The sequence below is a fragment of the Pleurodeles waltl genome, chromosome 4_1, assembly GCF_031143425.1.
Source record: "Pleurodeles waltl isolate 20211129_DDA chromosome 4_1, aPleWal1.hap1.20221129, whole genome shotgun sequence".
NCBI classification, from domain to species: Eukaryota; Metazoa; Chordata; class Amphibia; order Caudata; family Salamandridae; genus Pleurodeles; species Pleurodeles waltl.
The window spans coordinates 735,642,819-735,663,742 of NC_090442.1; the positions used below are offsets into that span (position 1 = coordinate 735,642,819).

Genomic DNA, 20,924 nt, shown 5'->3' on the forward strand with positions numbered 1-20,924 from the left:
TCGTTTTTTTCGACGCAAATTCGATGCAAAACTAACTCCATATTTATACTTTGGCGTTAGACGCGTCTAGCGGCAAAGTTCATGGAGTTAGCGTCATTTTTTTGTGTGAACACCTTCCTTGCGTTAATGATATGCAAGGTAGGTGTTCCCGTCTTAAAAAATGACTCCGATGCATATGCGTCGTATTTATACTCCCGGGCAAAAATGACACCCGGGAGTGGGCGGGTCTAAAAAACCCGCATTAGCGCCAGATTTTAACGCCTGGGTCAGGGCAGGCGTTAAGGGACCTGTGGGCTCAGAATGAGCCCAGAGGTGCCCTCCCCTGCCCCCAGGGACACCCCCTGCCACCCTTGCCCACCCCAGGAGGACACCCAAGGATGGAGGGACCCACCCCAGGGACATTAAGGTAAGTTCAGGTAAGTATTTAAAAAAATACTTCCACTGAGTGGAGGAGTTTTTAATTTCTGTAAGTAAGTTTGGATTTTTTCCAGTGGGGCTGTGCTGAAAGACTGATATACATTTTAAAAATGAGTTAAAAATACTTTACCCATTTCCTGTTGGTTCTTACTCCCTTCAGGGAATTCTTTATAGAAAAAATGGTGTTTTGTTATTGACTGCCTTTGCTTGCCATGCCAGTAAATTGCCCATTGTCTTGCCTTATTTGTATAATGGTTGACTCTACTGTCATTGAATTGATATTTCTTTTTCTAATAAAAATGATGGGAGTACCTTTTTGCCTTTCTCCCATTAAAGCAATTGTGCTCTAGTGTTCTGTAAGCATTAGGCACTCTCTGTTTTTTAAATTGTCCATGCAAAGCCTGATATTTTGAATTGCTGATTTTATGTTTTTTATTGTAGTGATCTCCCTTCTCACTGTTGACTTATAGACTTCCCAAGTAGCTTTATTTTGGTCAAAATACTGAGCAATTCTAGTTTAAATTTGGTTAACACTTGGCCATGTATAAGGAGAGTTGTATCCTTAATCCATCTGTTTTACTTGCATATCTCTGTACATATGCAAACAGCTGTGCGATCACAGAAACTATTGGGTACATAATATACTTCTGTTAGATTTATTCAAAATGAAGGAAAACATAGTCTGTTCCATAAGTGGATAAATGGCTGTTGCTGAAATGAGTAGTGTCTAGTGCTACTGTTGTCTGTTCGCCATGGATCTATGAGCTCAAAGCATCCCTTTCAGGTGTTCATTATTTGAGTGACTTTAGTCCCCAAAGTTTAAGAGAATCATTCTATCTCAAGAAAAAGTGGAGAAACGGAAACTCTGTGAGCTCGTTTTTTGTGAGATCTTCTGTCCCATCAAGCACATGAGCATGACTATTTTCTTAATCATCACCAGCACTGATATCCCAGTATCTTTTTGCTCTAGGATCCCCACTAATCTCAATTTTGTTCTTTAATCGGATTTTCATACTCCTTTTGTTAAAGCTTGTGTTTCTCTACTTCACTGGAAATGCTGGTTATTTCAGATTGAACTGTCCATTGAGTGTCCTTCATGCGGGCCACTCTCTGCTCTAACTTGAATCTGGGCACCATATTTATTGATTTCAGAATCTACATCTTGTATTTGCTGGCCAAGTTCATTTGCAATATTGTTCTGGTTTGTCTCGATGACCTGGATTTCAGGGAGAATATTTCTTAATACCAGGACTACAAAGGCAACCATATCGCCAGCATCTTCGCTTGGGAAATTGTGCAGTTAATGGCATGTGGTTCACAGCCAAATATGTGGGGAGCTGATTGATTTTCATGAGCATACATCTTAGCATTTGCGTTACCTTAAGGCTGACCCCTCGCTTCCAGTGATTCTGGGTTTGCGGTCGACTTTTGAATCTCACTCTGCAGTTGATGGCATCGTATGACTGTCTCTTTCTCCCAGCTAGTGTCCTGAAAAAGAATCTCATAGGGATCCTTTCTTGGTCTTGTTCTGGTGCAGGGATTTAGGGCACTCTCTTGAAGGGAGACTGTTTTCTCTGATTAGAGAAAGTAGGTGGCTTGCCCCTTTGGTTACTGGATGTCTGTTTCTTCTGACCTGGTGACCTCAGAGGGTAGGATTTGGTCTTGGCCAGCTTTGTCAGTATTAGTGTTCTATTATTTATTTTGATCCTTTTTCTCATCATCTACTGCATTGATCTTTTTCCAAATCCATCTCGTACTTCACTCTTATGAGTCTCTTAATCAGTGCGATGATCTATGGTATTTGGAAAATGTAACCCTTGCCAGATTGTTGTTACTAGAGTGCAATTTGCACTCTTTTCCCTATAACCAGTTCCTGAGTTTTAACAATTTTTTTCTTAGTGATTGCATCCATCTTGGCTATTTTCAGTTTTGTCGCATCTGACATTATCTATGTTGCCTATGTTTTCTCTTTTTTCATGCGCAGCCTCAAAGTTTTTCGTGGAGCAGATGTGTATGCCTTAGTGCCACTCATTCGTGCTTGTTGCTGAAGTCTATGTAATGTCTTTACCCAATTACAGCCTTTAATAACAGTCTTTTCCTTAAAGCCTTCCCTTCTTTCTCCTCTTAAAGTCATAAATGTAACCTCTTCCTGATTTCCACACTTAATTCACTTATCTCGCTGGTGCCCAGCAGTGGCCCACATTCACCACTTGCTGCTTGTCTGAAAACAAAAAGGAAATGGAACTGGTGCTGGTTGTTCCTTACATCCCACACACAGACTTCAGTAGTCTCAGTAACCATGTGGCACACTGCAGTATGTGGGATCCTTAGCTTACTTCAATCATATGGGGAAAGGAAGGATTGATGTTATCAATAGCAGCCAGCATTGCTCCTAGCGTTTAAAAGCATTATCAGCTCTACTGCCACTGTTGATACACCTCACCTTAAATGGGTCTATGTCTTGATATGTCTTGATATGTACGAAGGAATCAGTAAGGCCCGGTTGTTCTGGAGCTAGAAGGTGCCCATCTTGATGTTTCTTTTCAAGCATTGGAAGGTCTCCTCCACCACCCGTGGCGGAGACTAGCTGATCTGCTTCATTGTGGGTCTTCCCAGGGAGGGGAGTCACCAGTTGCTGCAGTGGTAACATTTGTCATGTTGTTTTGGGGCATGTCCCAAGGGCAAGTAGTGATGCAATGCTATGCTTACATCTTTGTTCCCCTATGTTCCAGAAGCCGTCAATTTAGGAGATTACATGACACAATCTCTGAGATTCTTAATTTAGGGATCTCTGCTGGATTTAGGAATAATGGTGTCTTTAGAGTTTTGAGGGCCAGTGGCCTCTCCCCCCCACAATATTTATGCCCGATCCGTGTATCCTCCTTAGGTATGTCGTGTGTGCCAGGCTGAGTGACAGTGACTGAATTGAACACAGGCACCACCATGAACCCGCGATGGCCTCTGCTACACATGGTATTCCGCCATTCTTTAATGGGAAAGTGGCACTCAGCGACCTGTAATATAGCTGCACTTCCCTCAGAATAGTATTTTTTTGTCTGCCACCACAATTGTAGTCTTGTGGGTTCGTTGGAAACCGTGGAAACGGGTGGCATAATTGTTTATCCCACCAACCGCATTTGCCAAAATTGTGTGCTCTTGGGCAGTCATTTTTTTAAGCTTATTCCTCTCCTTCCTTTTTGTGCATATGTTTAAAAAAAACGGAACTTGTTATTTTGGGAAGGGAAAGTGCTTAGTCTCTTGTCTATTCACCAAAACGTAATATGAGAGAGTATAATTTGTCCACGATCAGTTTGTTGAAGCAGGAGACACAGTACTACTTGTTCTTTGGAGCAAGTAGTACTGGGTCCCCTGGTTCAACAAACTGATCGTGGGTAAATTATACTCTCCCTGTGCCTCAGTCCAACGATCTGACAATATGAGAACTGTAGACAATTGTGACAGTGAAGGGATACAGGGTGTGTAGAAAGATGGTGCATTAAAGAGTTGCTAAAGCTGGATAGATAGGACAGTGAACAGATGCTAGGACTGTGGAGAGTTGGGATAGGAAAGAGGTGTAGAAACGATAGAGAGACGGGTCAGTAATGAGATGCAGGGGCTATGAAGAAATTATAGGACTTACTGCTGTATTTGGGGTTGTGGAGAAAAGGGACAGTGAAATGATGCAGGAGCTGTGGAGAGATGTGAAAGAGAAGCGTTTCAGCAGATTTAGTGAGATGTGACCATTAAGGGATGTAGTAGACGTGAACAGACTGGGCATGAAGCTGATAGAGCAGATGGATGTGGTAGTGAAGAGACAGAGGCCCTCATTCTGACACTGGCAGTCCTAAACCGCCAGGGCCACGGGCAACGGAAGCACCGCCAACAGGCTGGCGGTGCTTCAGTGCCCATTCTGACCGCTGCGGTAAAGCTGCGGTCAGAAAAGGGGATCTGGCGCTTTCCCGCCGGATTTCCCCTGGGCCAGAGAATCCTCCATGGCCATGGGGATTCCGACCCCCTTCCCGCCATCCTGTTCCTGGCGGTAAAATCCGGCAGGAACAGGATGGCGGGAACGGGTGTCGTGGGGCCCCTGGGGGCCCCTGCACTGCCCATGCCACTGGCATGGGCAGTGCAGGGGCCCCCTAACCGGGCCCCACAAAGATTTTCACTGTCTGCTATGCAGACAGTGAAAATCGGGACGGGTGCTACTGCACCCGTCGCACCCCTGCAACTCCGCCGGCTCCATTCGGAGCCGGCTTCCTCGTTGCAGGGGCTTTCCCGCTGGGCCGGCGGGCGATCTTCTGGCGATCGCCCGCCAGCCCAGCGGGAAAGTCAAAATGACCCCCGTGGTCTATTGACCGCGGTGCGGTCTTTCGGCGGTTTCTGCCTGAGGCTGCAGTATAAAAAACATAGGGCCTGATTACAACTTTGGAGGAGGTGTTAATCCGTCCCAAAAGTGACGGTAAAGTCCTATGGAACTCGTAATACGGCTGGTGGTATATCCGTCAAATTTGGGACGGATTAACACCTCCTCCAAAGTTGTAATCATGCCCATAATGATAGAACCACACTTCAAAATTGTTGTGGAATTTTTTATGAGGATTTGACATTTTGTAATGTTTTCATGTTTGACTTTCATAGGTTTCAAGTTGGCCCTACAATATAACTCTCTTTCTAAGACTCCCAGGGGATTCCATGTAACAAAAATGGTGCAATCCTGAGCTTTCCTTTTACAAACAATTGTAATCGGTGGTATAGACTAAGGCCCATATTTATACTTTTTTTGCGCCGCATTTGCGTCATTTTTTGACGCCAAATCGGTGCTAACTTACAAAATACAATTATTTTTTGTACGTTTGCGCTGCTTTTGCGTCAAAAAATGACATAAATGCGGCACAAAAATAGTATAAATATGGGCCAAATTGTGGTCATTCAAAAGAATTAAGCCTAAAACTAATACAGAGCATTATGTTGTGAAATGAAAGCCCAGGACTAGAGAGTTGCGTTGTTGGTCGCATGGAGTCATCTAGTTACTTTAATAATGGGGGGCGTGCCAGTGTAGCTTGGTTAATTAAAAAACACATTTACATATTAGGCTAGTACATGTCTAACTTTTTGATTGAGGCACCATGGTATTTAGCAAATTATGCTCAGATCAAGAAAATTACAAATGCATGTTTGCCAGCAGACCTCATGACACAAGGGCACAAATCCAAGTCTTTTTGTGTTTGCATGCTGGGACTTGTACGGCCCTTATTGTAATGCTAACTTTACTTTGAAGCTACTTATCGTAGTGTGTAATATATGTGTGCGCATGTGTCTGAGTGTGCATGCGCACTAGTATTTTTCTGTAGCTCCGTGTGTGCCCCCTTATAAACATGTCTAGAGATGCCACTGTATGGAAAGCAGTGACGTGCACACCCACTGCACGCCTCTCAGCTTCTCCTCTGGCAGCCATCACTCCTGCTGAACACCCTGAGAACATTTAGTGGGTCATTCTGACCCTGGCGGTCCGAGACCACCAGGGCTATAATGACTGAAAGCACCGCTAACAGGCTGGCGGTGCTTTCTTCCCTATTCTGACCGCGGCGGTAGAGCCGCGGTTGCACCGCCGGGGCCGGCGGTTTTCCGCCATTTCTGCCCCGGCGGTGATAATCCGCTAGGGCAGCGCTGCTTGGGGATTATGACCTCCTTACCGCCAGCCTGTTTCTGGCGGTTTTCACCGCCAGGAAGAGGCTGGCGGTAAGGGGTGTCCTGGGGCCCCCTAACAGGGCCCCGGCCAGCTTTTCACTGTCTGCATAGCAGACAGTGAAAAGCGCGACGGGTGCAACTGCACCCGTCGCACGGCCGCAACACCGCCGGCTCCTTTCAGAGCCGGCTCCTGTGTTGCGGCCTCATTCCCGCTGGGCCGGCGGGCGCAAACTTGGTTTGCGCCCGCGGGCCCAATGGGAATGTCGGAATGGGGGCCACGTGAGTGCGGCTGCATTGGCGGCCGCATGGCGGTTTCCGCCTGGCAGGCGGCGGTAGCCGCCCGCCAAGGTCGGAATGACCCCCTTAATGGTGACGCCATAATGTAATTAGATATTGAAAGTCACTTTTGGCCGCAGGCATATTTCTCAAAGGGCGTGAGTCCCTTAAGGAACCTGCAGCCCGTTAACAGGGTTTGCATTTTTAATAGAAATTCGTAAGGAACACCTGTCTTTTAAACTTCCTGTCACCCTTTTGCAAACTGTTGTGCCTTTTCTACCTCCTATAGATATTTTGCTGAGCCCTTTGCCCTAAAACTCACTGAAGATACCTAGGGAGGCTCTAGATGCACCCATGCAGGTCTTACCAGCTCCTGGTAATCAGCAGCACGCGCAGTTGTATATCCATAGGGGTACAGCAGCATCTGGGAGTAGCTGTGGATGGAGACAAAGCCCTTGATATTGCCGTGAGAATTGACAAAGTCCACAATGGCCTTCACTTCTGCCTCGGAGTTGGCTTTTGGTCCTCTGTAGGTCTCAGAACAGGGGTTTGAGCTGGCACCGGCACCTGAGGAGTAAAAAGACCATTGTTCTTATGAAGATTTTTCGATTGCTCTCAAATAGCAAAGCCTATCCCTTTCTAAGAGGGTTTCCGAAGACTTTGTTTGCCTCGGATCCAAGTCCGACTACTCGTTGGCTGGTATTATAACTCTCTGGCGAACTATTTAATGCATTTGGTGATTGCAGTGAAATGCAGTTAAATGAAATGCTGCTCAATAGAAGGCACTGGCACTCACTAGTAGGCACTGCCACTTACTGGAAAATAATTTACATCTTGGAAGTTGGGTTCACCCATCGAAAGTTTATGCCTCTCACTGGATTATAGCCATACTAAATATATATATATTTTTTTTAACTCTTTGTATTACGTTTTCCTTAACAGTAACAAGAAAACGTGCAATGACAGCACAATAGAACAGCTATAGAGCGCGGATTTGAATTTACAGTGTGTTTGAAATCAGTGTTGAGGGATGATTATGCGGCCAGAGACCTATAAACAGATGGGTTGGTGCAAATCCTCTGAACCAACTCTCCACGGAGAGAGGAGCAAGCAAGCTACTGTCCCCACGCCCACCCTATGTAGCTTTCGCTGGACCTTAAACCTTGAGGTGCTTTGGGGGAATCCTTGGGCCTTCTAGACTGCTTCCAGCACACACGCACCAGTTCTTAAAGTGGGTGTCACTCACTGGAAACCACTGAAATTTACTGAAAGCTTCATTTCGCTCACTAAAACACAGAGAAAAAACACTGGAAGACAGTGCTATCAACTGTAAGATCAGCTATACCACACATTTAAAGTAGTACAGACCATTTCAAAGTTCCCTGAAGTTTTGGATAGCAGTGTCAATTGAGTTACTGGACGTTGCCTCACACTGTTAACAGCAGTGCCAATCACTAGTAAACTGTGCTTCTCTTTGGAAAGCAGACTAAGTCCATGCAAGGAAGTATCACTGATTAGAAGGCAGTTCCACTGACTGGAAAGTAGTGCCACTTATTGCAATAGTTGGTTAACTCTTGCAAAGAGATGCCGCTAGCAGGGTAGCATAGTTGCCTTACTCTTTGGAAGGCAGCAGCACTCAGTTTAAGAGATTGCTGCTTACTGAAAGGTTGTCTCACTCACTGGTGGACAAGCCCATCACTGGATTATTCATGAAATTATGAACCCCTGAAGAATATTGCTATTAGCCATCCTCGTTACTGAACCTTATTCCAAATGTCTTAAACATATGTGCTTTGAGTACCCTTTCAGTATTTCCCATCTTAACAAAACTGACTTGAAGACAAAAAGATGTACAATATCCAAGTGCACATTACCTCCGAAGCCTGCATCCCAGTTTCTGTTGGGGTCAACACCAGCACAAGAGGATCCAGCATTGTTGGATCGGGTTTTTCGCCACATGCGGTTCTGTAATTGATCATAGAGAAGAGGTTCATAAGCAACTGTCAGAAAGAACACGCGCAATCGGATGTGCTATCACTTTTCTTTTCAATGAGCACATTGATCACATTGCCACAAAACCAGGTCAAAACAGTCCAAACTTGATTGTTCGTCTAATTTTCAGTTGAATGATAATGGAAAATCCTGAGATTTCTGGCAAAATGCTTAAGTAGGAGGGGAATTCTGTGGTGGAAGAAATTACAGCAATTGATTGTCTTACAATTGTCATACAATTATAGACTTTGCTCCAGAGGTTTTCAGATTTTCTTTTACCACCCAATTCAAAATCAGTACCATGTCTGTGTGTATCTGGTAATAAGTGCAGCCAAAACCACAATTGCTGCACTGGTGATTGTGGTTTATAGTGATGTTAACACATCCCCATTGGAGGCTATTATGGAAGCACAAGCTCATTTCTATGTTGGCCACTAAAAAAGTTGTCTTATGGTAATTGTTTTGATCCTCATATTGCTAGGATACTATGACTGCTCTTTTAGAGAATCTGTCATCAACAGTGAAGTGAAAGGCTCTCTAAATTTGCACCAAACCTTTCTCTGAGTTTACATGGATGAATCCGCTTGCCAGCAGTTTATATCTTTTCCTGACTACAGTTGAGATGCTTTGGTGCTTGGTCACTAATCTGAGAAAAGCTCAACTGCATGAGCTCAAATCGAACAAAGCCCCATGATAAAATGGTTAGTCTTTGGAACCATGAGATCTACAGTGTTGCCCACTGGCTAATATTGACTGAATGCTTTTTCTGAGACTTCAGTTACAGCTAATATCCAGCACATTTGTGAGCGTACGTGACATGCTAGGGGATTTGGAGCAGAATTTATATATTTTTGTCCCAACGGGTAAGAATCTTCAAGTGGTCTCAAACATGTTCATTCTCATGCTGAAGAGATGTCTCTGCACAAGAGTCTGCTCAAAGAGTGCATAAACTTTGATGATACTCCACCAGAATATTGACTATAAAATATCATGAGAACTAAATACTGAGGACGAAACCATTGTGAAGGTAAGTATAGGTTTAGTGAGCCAACTCCACATATATGTACTTTGACTTTTCATACACATCTTCAAGGTATGTAAATGTGGAGGTAAGTTTAGTAAACATATACTCAGGTATGTGCACTTACTTTCATATTATTTTGTTCCTCAATATTTAGGCCACAATATTGAGGAAGGATGAAAATGATGGGGGTTGAAACAAGTACTCAGGAGCATAAGATGTGTTATATGGCAAACCCAAGAAGGGAACTACAGAGGTAAAGGCAAAACGCAATAAGGGTGTTGGGACGAGAAGCTGGGAGCAAACTGAGCATCTGTGAGGGAGTCGTAACAATTGCTGATGCCAAACATTTGTGCTGGCTCTTGAGGAAATCATACACTGTTGGTGTCTCTAATGATCCAGAGGTGTTACTAGGTAAGGGTACCAGTGCCAATGAGGCAAGTGTGTGTGTGCTGTCTCGTTCCCACTGTACCCCATTGACAGAATGCTTATTATTATTAGAAGAAGGGGCAATAATTTAAAGACCAGATGACTCAAGTTTTAAAACATTATCGGAATGCAAGGAAAGAACCACATTCTCTCAGTGCTGCTGGAAAGTAATTCCAGAGTTTTGGCCTAATGCAGAAAAAAGCACAGCGTCCTTGGAGATTTCCTGATTGTAGGAATTATAGCCAGCTTCAGATGGCTGGACCTCAGCAGGAGTTTTGGGGAATATTGAGAGACCATGGATCTCAAGTAAATAGGTCCGGTGTTATATAGACATTTGTGCGTATAGCACAATGCCTTAAATTGCAGCTGCTGCTCAATGGAGGGACCTTAACAAACTAGCAGTACCAGAAAACTTAATGGGGGGGGGCGCAGGAGGAGTGCTGCAGGCCCAAGTGAAGGATATTCGCATAGTCCAGCCTAGAGATAACTAAGGCTTGAACTACGGTTCTCTGAGCCGTTTCAGTATGCCAAAATAAGTGGCTGATACTTTAGTAATCTGCTGTCTCATAGTGTCTAAAGAGGATCTGAGCGAATTATCAATCACAGGTGCATCTAATACCACCGAATTACATAGTAAAGGAGAATTCACCTCAAGGATAGCATTCAACTGAGGTATATCTAGTTTTTCCCAATTTCAGCCAGAGGAGACAAACTGCTTTTCTTGACACTGCAGCAAAGAATCAACTGAAAACTGCAAAATGGTCAGACCATGTCAAAGGTACAGGCATACTTGTCTGTACCATTTTCAAGTTTGTGAATATTGGATCCAGCAGATGTCCAGCTTTATGAGTGGGAGAATTATTAATTAACTTAATATCTAAGGCCAAGAAATAATCAATTAAGGACTTTGCCATAGTATTAGTTTTATCCTCTAAATGTATGGTAAAATCTTCATTAGCAGTAAAATTAGCATGTTTAAGAATAGCTGGGCTAGCCCTTCAACGAGATTCGAGCACCAGTTACTGTCCCTGAAGTATGGTAAATTAGAGCCCCCGTAATTTATTTGATATAGCAAAGGAGAACACCAAAGCCTCACAATCCAGGATATGAAGTTTCTCGGTCTTACATGTAATCTTATTTTTAAAAATGATTGCGATACCCCCACTCTTTCTATCTACGCGATCCACGTTGGAAAAACAATAGCGAGCCGGTAGAGCTGCTTCTTTGTCCGGACCCAAAGTATCACTTAACCATGCTTTAGTAGGAAACATGACATCAGGGTTCTGATCAATTAAGAAATTAAACACTCCTGTTGATGTTTAGCCAATGAGCATCAATCTAAGCTGAAGAAACTACAACAAACAGTATTTGCCTCTTACTCTGATCTCATTTGGTTATAAAGAATGCTGTCATTATCTTTGCTATGACCCAATGACCTATTATCAAAGATTACAGGCTTACAGCATAAGGTGGTAAACTGAAAGGGGCAGTGTGAGCATTTACTCTTCCCTACAAGGACATCAAGCCAATGACTACAGACTTCTAATACAGGGGGGGAAAGGGCATACAATACAGAGGCAGAATAAACATGCCTACCTTACCATAAAAACAGCCCTATATATACATCTACTATTATACAAGTAAAATGTCAATGACACAACACTGTTGTCTTTATTTCAAATGAGCTGTACCAGAAAGCATTACTTTGGCTTGGTATTTCATTTCGTAAAACATGATGCCACTGGCATAACCTACCGAGGTGTGGGTGTATGCGAAACCATCAGGGTTGGTGACAATTTCCAGGAGGATGTCCATGCTGTTCAGGAGGCTGGGATTGTTGGCGTGATCATCAACAATCTGAAAGGAGAACAACAGTGCATTACTGGTGAACAGAGGCAGTCTAAGCCATGACATCTCTGTGCCAGGTCATGGTCAAAGAGTGGAAGGATGTACCGATTAACACTGGTTATAATTTCTCTCTTTTGCATGTTGTGGACCTCATGTGTGCCCAATTGTCTATTTTACCTAATTGGTTTATGTATATACATATGCCTATTTGTATATATTTGTTTACATATACACCGCACTGAACTTTTGATGTAAAGATGTCCTGGCAATAACTAACAATTGCAATGAGATGTTGCCAGTGGTTCCAATCCCCCTGTAGTAGAAGCGCCTCCTAAGGTGGCCGTGGCTGGGAAGGCAGAGATTAAACACAGATACATCACAGGCTCCAGAAGGCAGCAGACAAGTCATGCTTGTCTGGAAAATTAGGAAACTACACAAAGGATATGGTGGGCCCTTTTGACAGTCAATGAAGGTGCACCAATAGAAGCAAACACAATTTCATTTTTTCTAAAGTACGTATTCATTTCCCATCAACTGAGGCACCTGCTTGGTTATGCTCATATGTCTTAGAGTTATTTGTAATATCTGTGCTGCTTTCCCCTGATTAGCTTCTCCAAGATGTAGTTGGAGGATCCCAAAATGTTTCTCTTGACCCCCACCAGTCTCAGAATGCAGAAACCATGACCCACCCTTCTGAAGTCTTCATCATCCCAACTCCACCAAACACAAGATTCCACCTTTCACACTGGGACCAATTCATGCAATCAATTTTGTCTTCCTATAAGACCTTCTACACATATTGCCACTAGGTGTGGCACAGCATGGCCATCCACCTAGTCAAACGGCATCCTCGTAGCAAACTGCGGTCAATCATACTGTACCTTCTTGGCGAACCACAGTCCACTGGCTTGGGTGACCCATTCCCGGGAGTGAATCCCAGTATCGATCCAGAAGGCTGGGCGGTTGGGGCCAGTGCTGAACTGTGTAGAAAAAGGATAATATGTCTGATTTAGGAATTGCAGATCTCCCCAGGGTTTTCCTTGGTAACAAGTAAAAGAAAGCAGGCAAAACATACCCATTAGCTGCTCAAGAGGCAACTACATATTGAAGTGGTGCACTCCATCTAGGAATATTGCAATGTGTTATGGTTTAGAGGGTTGACATCAATGAAATATACACTTTGGTGGCTTCAGACCACATCATTACTCTCATACCCTACTTGGTATGTCGCTTTCCCCCTTGGCCTTCAACTGCTTTTCCTGAACTGTATTCATTTCAGTCCCTTTATAACTAATTTACTGTGTTATATGTACCTGCCAATGCCGCTGAAAAGGCATAGATTATTCTTAATATACTCCTGATCCTCTCCTTTCAGTTTTATATGGCAGGGTGCATCTCAAGAATAGTTTTTGTAAAGATAAGCTGGCACTACTGGGGATCTGATTTTCAGGAATGGCTTAGCCTATAACTGTTTGAATTGATACAGTGACTTTGTCATCTGGAGTTATATGATCACCGCAATATTATTTCACATTCTGTTGCTGAAAGACTGCAAGTTAACTTGCCTCTTAGTCGCCTAGGATAATACTGGGGCAATGGCACATCTCAACACAGTAACAACAGAAGAGGATGGTTTATCTTTAGTGCTAGGGGTCCAAAGCAATGTAACTCCCCATCTCTAGGGGGTATGTATTGAAACATCTGATAAAAATCTGCATTTTAGTACTGAGATGTATCTTTACAGAATTGATATATTTTGCAATAACTGCTCTAAACAATGCTACAGGATTCTCAACCAAGAATGCACTTTTCTTTATCAATGGCAACATTCTGGGATGCAAGGTCACTTAATAAACAGAGCACTGAAGATCTGCTATCTTAACCTTATATCTTTGGACAATGATTATATGCAGGTTGCTGTAGGACAAGCTCCTTTGCATTGCTTGCAGTATGAGTGCTAGCAGTAACATCTTTGGGTTCCACGTACCTTCAAGACATAGATTGGGCGGCCCTCGTAACTCTTGCCGATCTGGATTTTACTGACTAGCCCTGGGTTTTCAGCCACCAGCGCATCCATGAATGCGTAAATCTGTGTGTAGAGAGGGGAAGAAGTGTTAATTGAGTTTAGCATCTCTCTTCACTTTGAGTCTTATTATGCTGGTGTAAAATTCATATTTTAGTCGGAATAACTCAAGGGTAATCATTTGAAAATGTACCTTTCTGGCCTGCTGGTAAAACAATTTCAGTATGTTCAGTGCTAATTACAAAACATTTATGTAACTTACAAGGTACAGGTCATATTCCCATTTGGGCTGACTCTTCTTTTAATACATCTGCAGTCAATAACACAAGTTGGATAAAGATAATACTAGTTGCTTAGGGTCTGATTTGAATCTTGATGGTATGTCTACTCCATCACAACGGAGTATACATACCACTAAGATTGTGGTGCGCCCACAAATTTAAAAGCGGGCAGACCTTAGATTTTATCATGGCAGAGACCACTCCGTCTCCTCCGTGATTAAACCCCTCTGACAGCCCTGCGGAGTAAGGGCTGTCAGAGGCAGACCTCTCATTCTGTTCACCTATTTTAGATGGGCAGAACTGAAGGTCAGTTTTCACTGCCCATCACCACCAGGAAAACCCTGGCGGTAGGGGCAGTGAAAACTGCTAAATGCTCCCCTCGCCATGGGAGATGACTCAAGTGTGCATGTCTGTTTGGCTGGCTCAACACGGCTGGCCAAACAGTCATGCGCACTCATGGTGCATATACCCCTCCTCCCTGTGACACAGCCCAGCTCCGCCGCCCCCACCCAACCTGGCTCTGAAGAATAAAATGATAATAACAATGTGTCATACTACCTGTTGTGAATGCATTAAATTATAGCAATGACATATTTGTTTTCAGAGCTACAAAGAAAGAGCACGATAAAGCTCTCACACAATTAAGTCAATTACTCAGTGATGCCAGTTTGACTATGAATGTCGACTAGTGTGCGTTTAATAAAACAAAACTGAAATTCTTTGGCCATATCTTTTTGGATGGGGGTATGATGCCTGATCATGCAAAAGTACAAACTTTGACAATTGCTGAAAACCCACAAGATGTTTCAATTGTTTCTTGGAATGGCTAATTACTGTTCAAGACATATATAAGCCTTTGCTACTGTTAGTGCTCAATTACGAGAGCTGACAAAGAAAAATGTTTTGTTTGAATGGTCGAAAGAATGTGAGAAAAGTTTCAAGAGAATCAAACATGCCATTGAAAATGCTACAGAAATGGCGTACTTTAACTAAAAGCTTCATACAGAGATTGTGGTTGATTCTAGCCCGGTCAGTTTAGGTGCTAAACTTGCACAGCCTAGTGGATGCCCAAATGCTAGCTGGCATATTGCGGCCTATGCTAGTAGAAGTTTGTCTCTAGTAGAATGTGCTTACTCACAGCCAGAGAAAGAAAGTTTGGCTGTGGTGTGGGATTGTGAACATTTCCATCTGTTCCTGTATGGAAAACCATTTACGCTGCTGTCTGATCATCAAACTTTGCTGACTATCTTTGGCAATCCAAAAGCCAAGATGCCGCCTTGAATTGAACAGTTGGGATTGAGATTGCAAGAGTACGACTATACAATTGTGCCCAGATTTTTACTGCCAAGAGTAATGATAGTGACCGGTTGAAGTTAAAAGGCATAATTACACCTCAGTTGTAGAATATACACATTTGCACTCTCAGTAATTATGGTGAATGTCAAAAATACAAAAATGTCAAAGATGAATTGTCCATTACTGAGGAAGGAGTTATTTTATGAGGACGAGGATCCTAATTCCAGAGAGTTTGTGATTGAAGTGGAGCACAAACAACATTGAGGTATTGTTGCCACAAAGAGAGCTCTCCAAGACTGATTTTGGTTTCCATATCTAGATGAACAAATTGAAATGAAACTCAAGGTCTGTCACATATGCAGTTGTCTGTCAACTATAGTTACTCAACATACTCTGATCTTGTCAGAACTCCCCGATTGTAAAATCTGACAATGGTCCTCCTTTCAACAGTAAATAATTTAAATAATTTTGGGAGCATCTGAACATCAAGCACCAAAAGATCACACCTTTATGGCCACGGGCCAATGGACTTGTTGAATGTTTTATGAGCCCACTAAAGAAAGCAGTGCACCATGAAACCCTTGGGGAGCTCAATGTGAAAACAGTATTGAATGAATAAAGTTAAAAACATGCTTCATTCAAAGGACTTGGTTAATGAACATAAAATGATAATTTGTACATACAAGAGGTGACATGCAAAAGACATCTCTTTCAGAAAAAGAGATGTGACGATTGCGGGACACATACACAAAAGAAAATCTGATGCTTCTTATGATGCTGAACCTTTTCAAGTGTAGTCAGCCACACAAGGTGACTTCCCAGTGCCCTGGGAAGTCTGTTACCAGAGATGCTTCTCACTTCGCTTCATTGGTCTTCTTCTTTAATAATCTCTGACCTTGAAGATAACAGTCTACAGCTTTCAGTAACCAGATCAAGTTGGATGATCAAAGCACCAAGAAGATTGATTGAAGAGATATAATTGTATATATATATATATATATATATATATATATATATATATATGTATATATATATATATATCTGTATACATATATAGATAGATAGATAGATAGATAGATAGATAGATAGATAGATAGATAGATAGATAGATAGATATAGATATATATTTAGAAAATAACCTTTGTGGCTACCAGCAGACTCCATATCAGTGTGACAAAATTGCTACTACAATGGAATGGAATGAAAGCTTGGTTTAGAATGTTGGACTTCATGGGTACTCACAGGGGAATAAAGACGTGTGATTTACATCTCAATGTTTGGTGGGGAAGATGCTACACGTAGCAGAGCGAAAATAAAGTGGAAAGCATCTGCTTTTATATGAATTTCCTGTGATCATTATTACATCACTCAGCCCTCAGTGTATGGATTTCTCCAAGAATCAAGATGCATGCAGAAGGGTTGGATAGGCAAATGTTCCACTAAGAACTAAATGGGGTCCAACAAATGTTTTTTGCAAAGCCCTACAAAAGCATGCAACAGGTCTGATTAAAGTCTTCCCGTTCGTTTTCATTTTATTTTTTAGAAAACTCTGCAGTTTGAAACAGGCTCAAGAAATCAGATTTTGGCCGGTTCTGGATAATTCAGCAAGTTTTATGAGCATGCAACTTCATGGAGATTCATAATAGGGACCTACACGGAAGAGTAATGAGCTCTGCTCCAGGTACATTTTTGTCTTTCTTCCCTTTCATGATAAGTTGCACCATGAGATAACTCAACACTTGGTTTGTTTGTATTTTTCTTTTTTTTCTGGCAGAGGAAGCCTCCAAGCCCTTCAGTAGGATGTGCATCATGCTATCTCGCTTGCTTTGTAATTGAATCTCTTCTTGTTCGTCAAGATTTTCGGAAGTACTGCCCTAGCAAGAGGTCTCCTAAGTTCACTTTAAGCCAATTTATAACTGATTTTTCTCTTTTTGCATGAAATCTGCTGGGTTCATTGTTAGTCATGGATTGTCCTGATGTTTCCCAAGGTTGACCCACCAAATCTCAGCTCCCCTTGAACAATTTCTCTCCCTCCCTTCAGCCACCACTTACCAATGGTATGGCCTCCACGTGAAGTTACTTCTTACCTCAGATATGGTATGGTAAGTTGCATAGTTGAAGGAATCTGTAGAGCGGCCCAACCAACGTGAGTGAGCCATCTCAACCTCTTCCTCGTCCAGGAGTGTCTGGAAAACACAATGAAGTCTGTGAGCATGTCAGGATCAGGCGTGAGTATAAAAGCATAGGGATAATGTAAACAGAAATAGAATTTAGTGGTATCAGATCAGAAACACAGAATAATCTTTAGACAACAGAGATGTCAGCTCAGACTCGGGGAGCTAGCAACATACATCTGACAGGTGTATTCAGAATTTCAGAATTACACACCAAAAAGATCACAAATATGTTTTTTAATAATTCATTTTGATTGCTTTCTAAAAATCAATACAGGTATAGTGCTTACAACCAGACAAGCCATGAAAAGGCTCCTTCTGGCAAATATCTCCCCTCTCCTGCCCCCTAGTGGACGGAGTGTCTCATTGAATGCTTGGTGGTTGATAGATATGCAAGGGTACATTCTTCAATTTTGTCCAGTAAGGCTTTCTCCCTGCCACCATAGACCCCAAATTCTCTGGTACTTCCTTTTACATCCAATGATCTTGTAAACCGTCTTCCCTGAAGCTGCCCAATTATCCATAAATCTGCACCATTCCCCCAATCAGGAGGGGGGGATGTTTGACCCATCCATTTTCTTGCTATGTCCCACTTAGCTACTGGGAATCAAATCTCTACTAGAATCTTTGAACTTGATGTACACTTCCAGCCATCCATAATTCCCAGAATGGTTATATCTTGGGGTCTACCTCTCCAAGGTGGCATACCATGGCTGGGTGTTCCCGGTGGATTTGTTGCCAATATTTCACAATTTCCAGGCATGTCCAAGCAGGAATGGTCCTTGCATGTTTGTGCAATGTGGACAACTAGGGGAGGATGCTCTACCCATCTGTCGTAGCCTGTTTGGGTGATGGTACACTCTGTGGAAATATTTAAATTGTATGAGTCTCAAGAAGGAGGTGATGGCCAGAGTGTGCAAGGCCATTTACACCTCTACCCATTCAACATCTTCAAGTTGTCCAAGGTTTCATTTCCATTTCAGCCTCAATTATAGAAGAGGATCTGGCGCATTAAGCTAAATGGATTTATTGACCCTGGATATACCCTTTCACCCAATTGCTCCATCGTTTATTTACTTTTGAAAGGATTAAATAGCGGCACTGTCCCTAGTTCCTCTTTGTAGGTTTCCAATGTATGGTGAAGTTGCAAGTATTTAAAGAATTTAGTACTAAGGGAGAATGAATATGGTAGTTGCTTCAAAGCTTTGATATTGCTCGAACCCCACACATCACCAAGTTTGAAGATACCAATGAGGTCCCATGATTAAAAACCTTTCAGGGCAGATACTTACAGAAGCCATGGTCTGTGCTTCGATGGGGTTTCATTAGTTAGTGTTCACTGCCACTTAAATTACTGCAAGACTGCATTCCAGCATGTCAGTGGGATTCTTATAATGGGTGGCAAGTTGCGAGAGTTGTAAGCTCCATATAGTAGAGCATATAAATCGTGCATCTCTGAGAGGCCCATTTTTAACCACACTGCAGAATATGTTCTGTCATAAAATGCCTATAATTAATTGAGACCAATTGTGAGTCCTTGTTAATATTATTGTACGTCAGACATTCACAGTTCACTCACAGGTGGTTCTGCACACATTTTTAAAATGAGACCTGTACTGGCCCATAACAAATTACAAAGTAGTGACCAAAGGAGTTGGAAAAATTGTAACTGTTGTAAGTGGGCAGGGGATATTTTGGACAGTGTAGAGCTTGAGAAGTGTAACCATCACAAACAGAGCTCCTCTTTCCATATTGGATAGTGACAAGGCTGCCAATCAGTTATTTTTTCATTTGTGGTGGGGAAGTACTGAAATTCCAGCATCTCCTCTCCTCCTCTGCCACCATCATGCCCAAAAATCTAAAAGGGCCATCTGCAATTCGCAACTAGGAGCTAAGCAGCTCTACCATCAATCTGCTCTTTACAGTCAAATATGTGTATTTTGCTCTGTTTACTCAGAAGCCAAACATAAAGAAGCAGGTTGTCGACTTAAAGTGTCACTGTCTTCCATGCTGCTATTCTACTGGAAGCCTTTCAGCTGTGCATCCTGGGATACCCACTCCTCCAGAGGTGCTAAGACTAGTACGCATAGGGCTGGTAAGAGTAGACAGTCCTCACACCTAATGCGTGCTATGGGAAAAGGGGTGAATAGTACTCCATTCAGGGCTGCGGGGCCACCTAGCTCACACAAGCATGCTAAAGCAATGCAAAGAAATTGTAGACAATGCCTACTGTTCTTATCCAGCATGAAGCCATTTCGATCATTATGTATTAGCGGGCATATCGCTTTAGCCAATCTACTGGCAAGGATTTTAGTGTAAAGCTTTGCTTCAACAGTTATTAACAATATGGGTCAATATGAGGAGCGCTGAGTAAGGGATTTCACTGGTTTTGGCATTAATTGTATTAGGTACCCTGTAGGTCATGTAGGAGCATGCCAGAGGCCAATGCCTCTTCACAAAGCACCTGTAAGTGAGGCAGTAGCAGCAAACCACTTTTTTAAGCAATTCAGTTGGGAATCCATTTGGACCAGGGATGTTACCAGAGGTCTTGGGCCTGATTTAGATCCTGGTGGAGGGATTACTCTGTCACAAACGTGATGGCTATCCCGTCCACCATATTATGATCACCTTAGGCTATTAAGGGATTGTAATACGGTGGATGGGATATCTGTCACATTTGTGATGGAGTAATTTCCTCTGCCAGGATCTAAATCAGGCCCTATATCCATAATGGCCGGGTCGATGTCTTATGCAGTAGTTGGAAGGTCTAGTTCAGCATGATCTTTTTGTAAAAGCATACCCATGGTGAGGTCTAATGCTACTGGACATGCTTGCGCTATTTGTGGGTGGTCCTGCCTAGCATAGAGTTCTGCACAGTACTTCGCAAAGGTGTCTTCAGTCTCAATATCATTAGTGACCACTTGTCCTGACCCTTCCTGTATTTAGGGGACCAACCTTGCCTCAACCTCGCTCTTGGCAAGATACTAGAGTAATTTGCTTGCTTAATTTCTCAATTTGTATATTCTGCGCTGAGAGTATAACCAATCATAGCAGGCCTAGTCTACCATTTTTCCCTTGGGCGTATTTAAATGTCTCAAACAGTATATGCTTTCCCCCTGCCTGCGTGTGACTAGGGTGCAGCTCCAGCTGATTAATCCAATCCTCAAACTCCCCCAGCACTTGCTCCCTCTCCCTATTTTTTCCTTGATAGTAAGACATTGCACACCCTCTTACAACCATTTTAAATGCTTCCCAGAGGGAGGCATATTACGTAAGTGAGCCCTGGTTGTATTCAAAATACTCTGAGCAGGACACATAGGTGCTCATCCTGTAGCCACCAAGAGTTCAACCATGTTACTCCTCTTGGACCACTATTCACTCCTTGGAGACACAACTCCGTTCGTAAGTGATCTGTGAGTCCCATTGGGAAGATACGCACCTGAATGATAGTGGTGGACTGAAATGTGAAGTGCATTTGA

The 20,924-nt window shown here is 42.8% G+C and overlaps 1 protein-coding gene across 1 annotated transcript in view; it reads right to left on the reverse strand.

Moving 5' to 3' along the window:
* LOC138288098 (carboxypeptidase A1-like) overlaps positions 1-20,924 on the reverse strand; it is a 35,850-nt gene that overhangs the window by 9,705 nt on the left and 5,221 nt on the right. Inside the window, exons 4-9 of the mRNA XM_069229328.1 lie at positions 17,359-17,457; positions 13,659-13,760; positions 12,553-12,651; positions 11,579-11,680; positions 8,256-8,346; positions 6,749-6,948 (exon numbers count right to left, since the gene is read on the reverse strand). Coding sequence (XP_069085429.1) covers positions 6,749-6,948; positions 8,256-8,346; positions 11,579-11,680; positions 12,553-12,651; positions 13,659-13,760; positions 17,359-17,457 — 693 coding nt within the window. The remainder of the gene's footprint in view (positions 1-6,748; positions 6,949-8,255; positions 8,347-11,578; positions 11,681-12,552; positions 12,652-13,658; positions 13,761-17,358; positions 17,458-20,924) is intronic.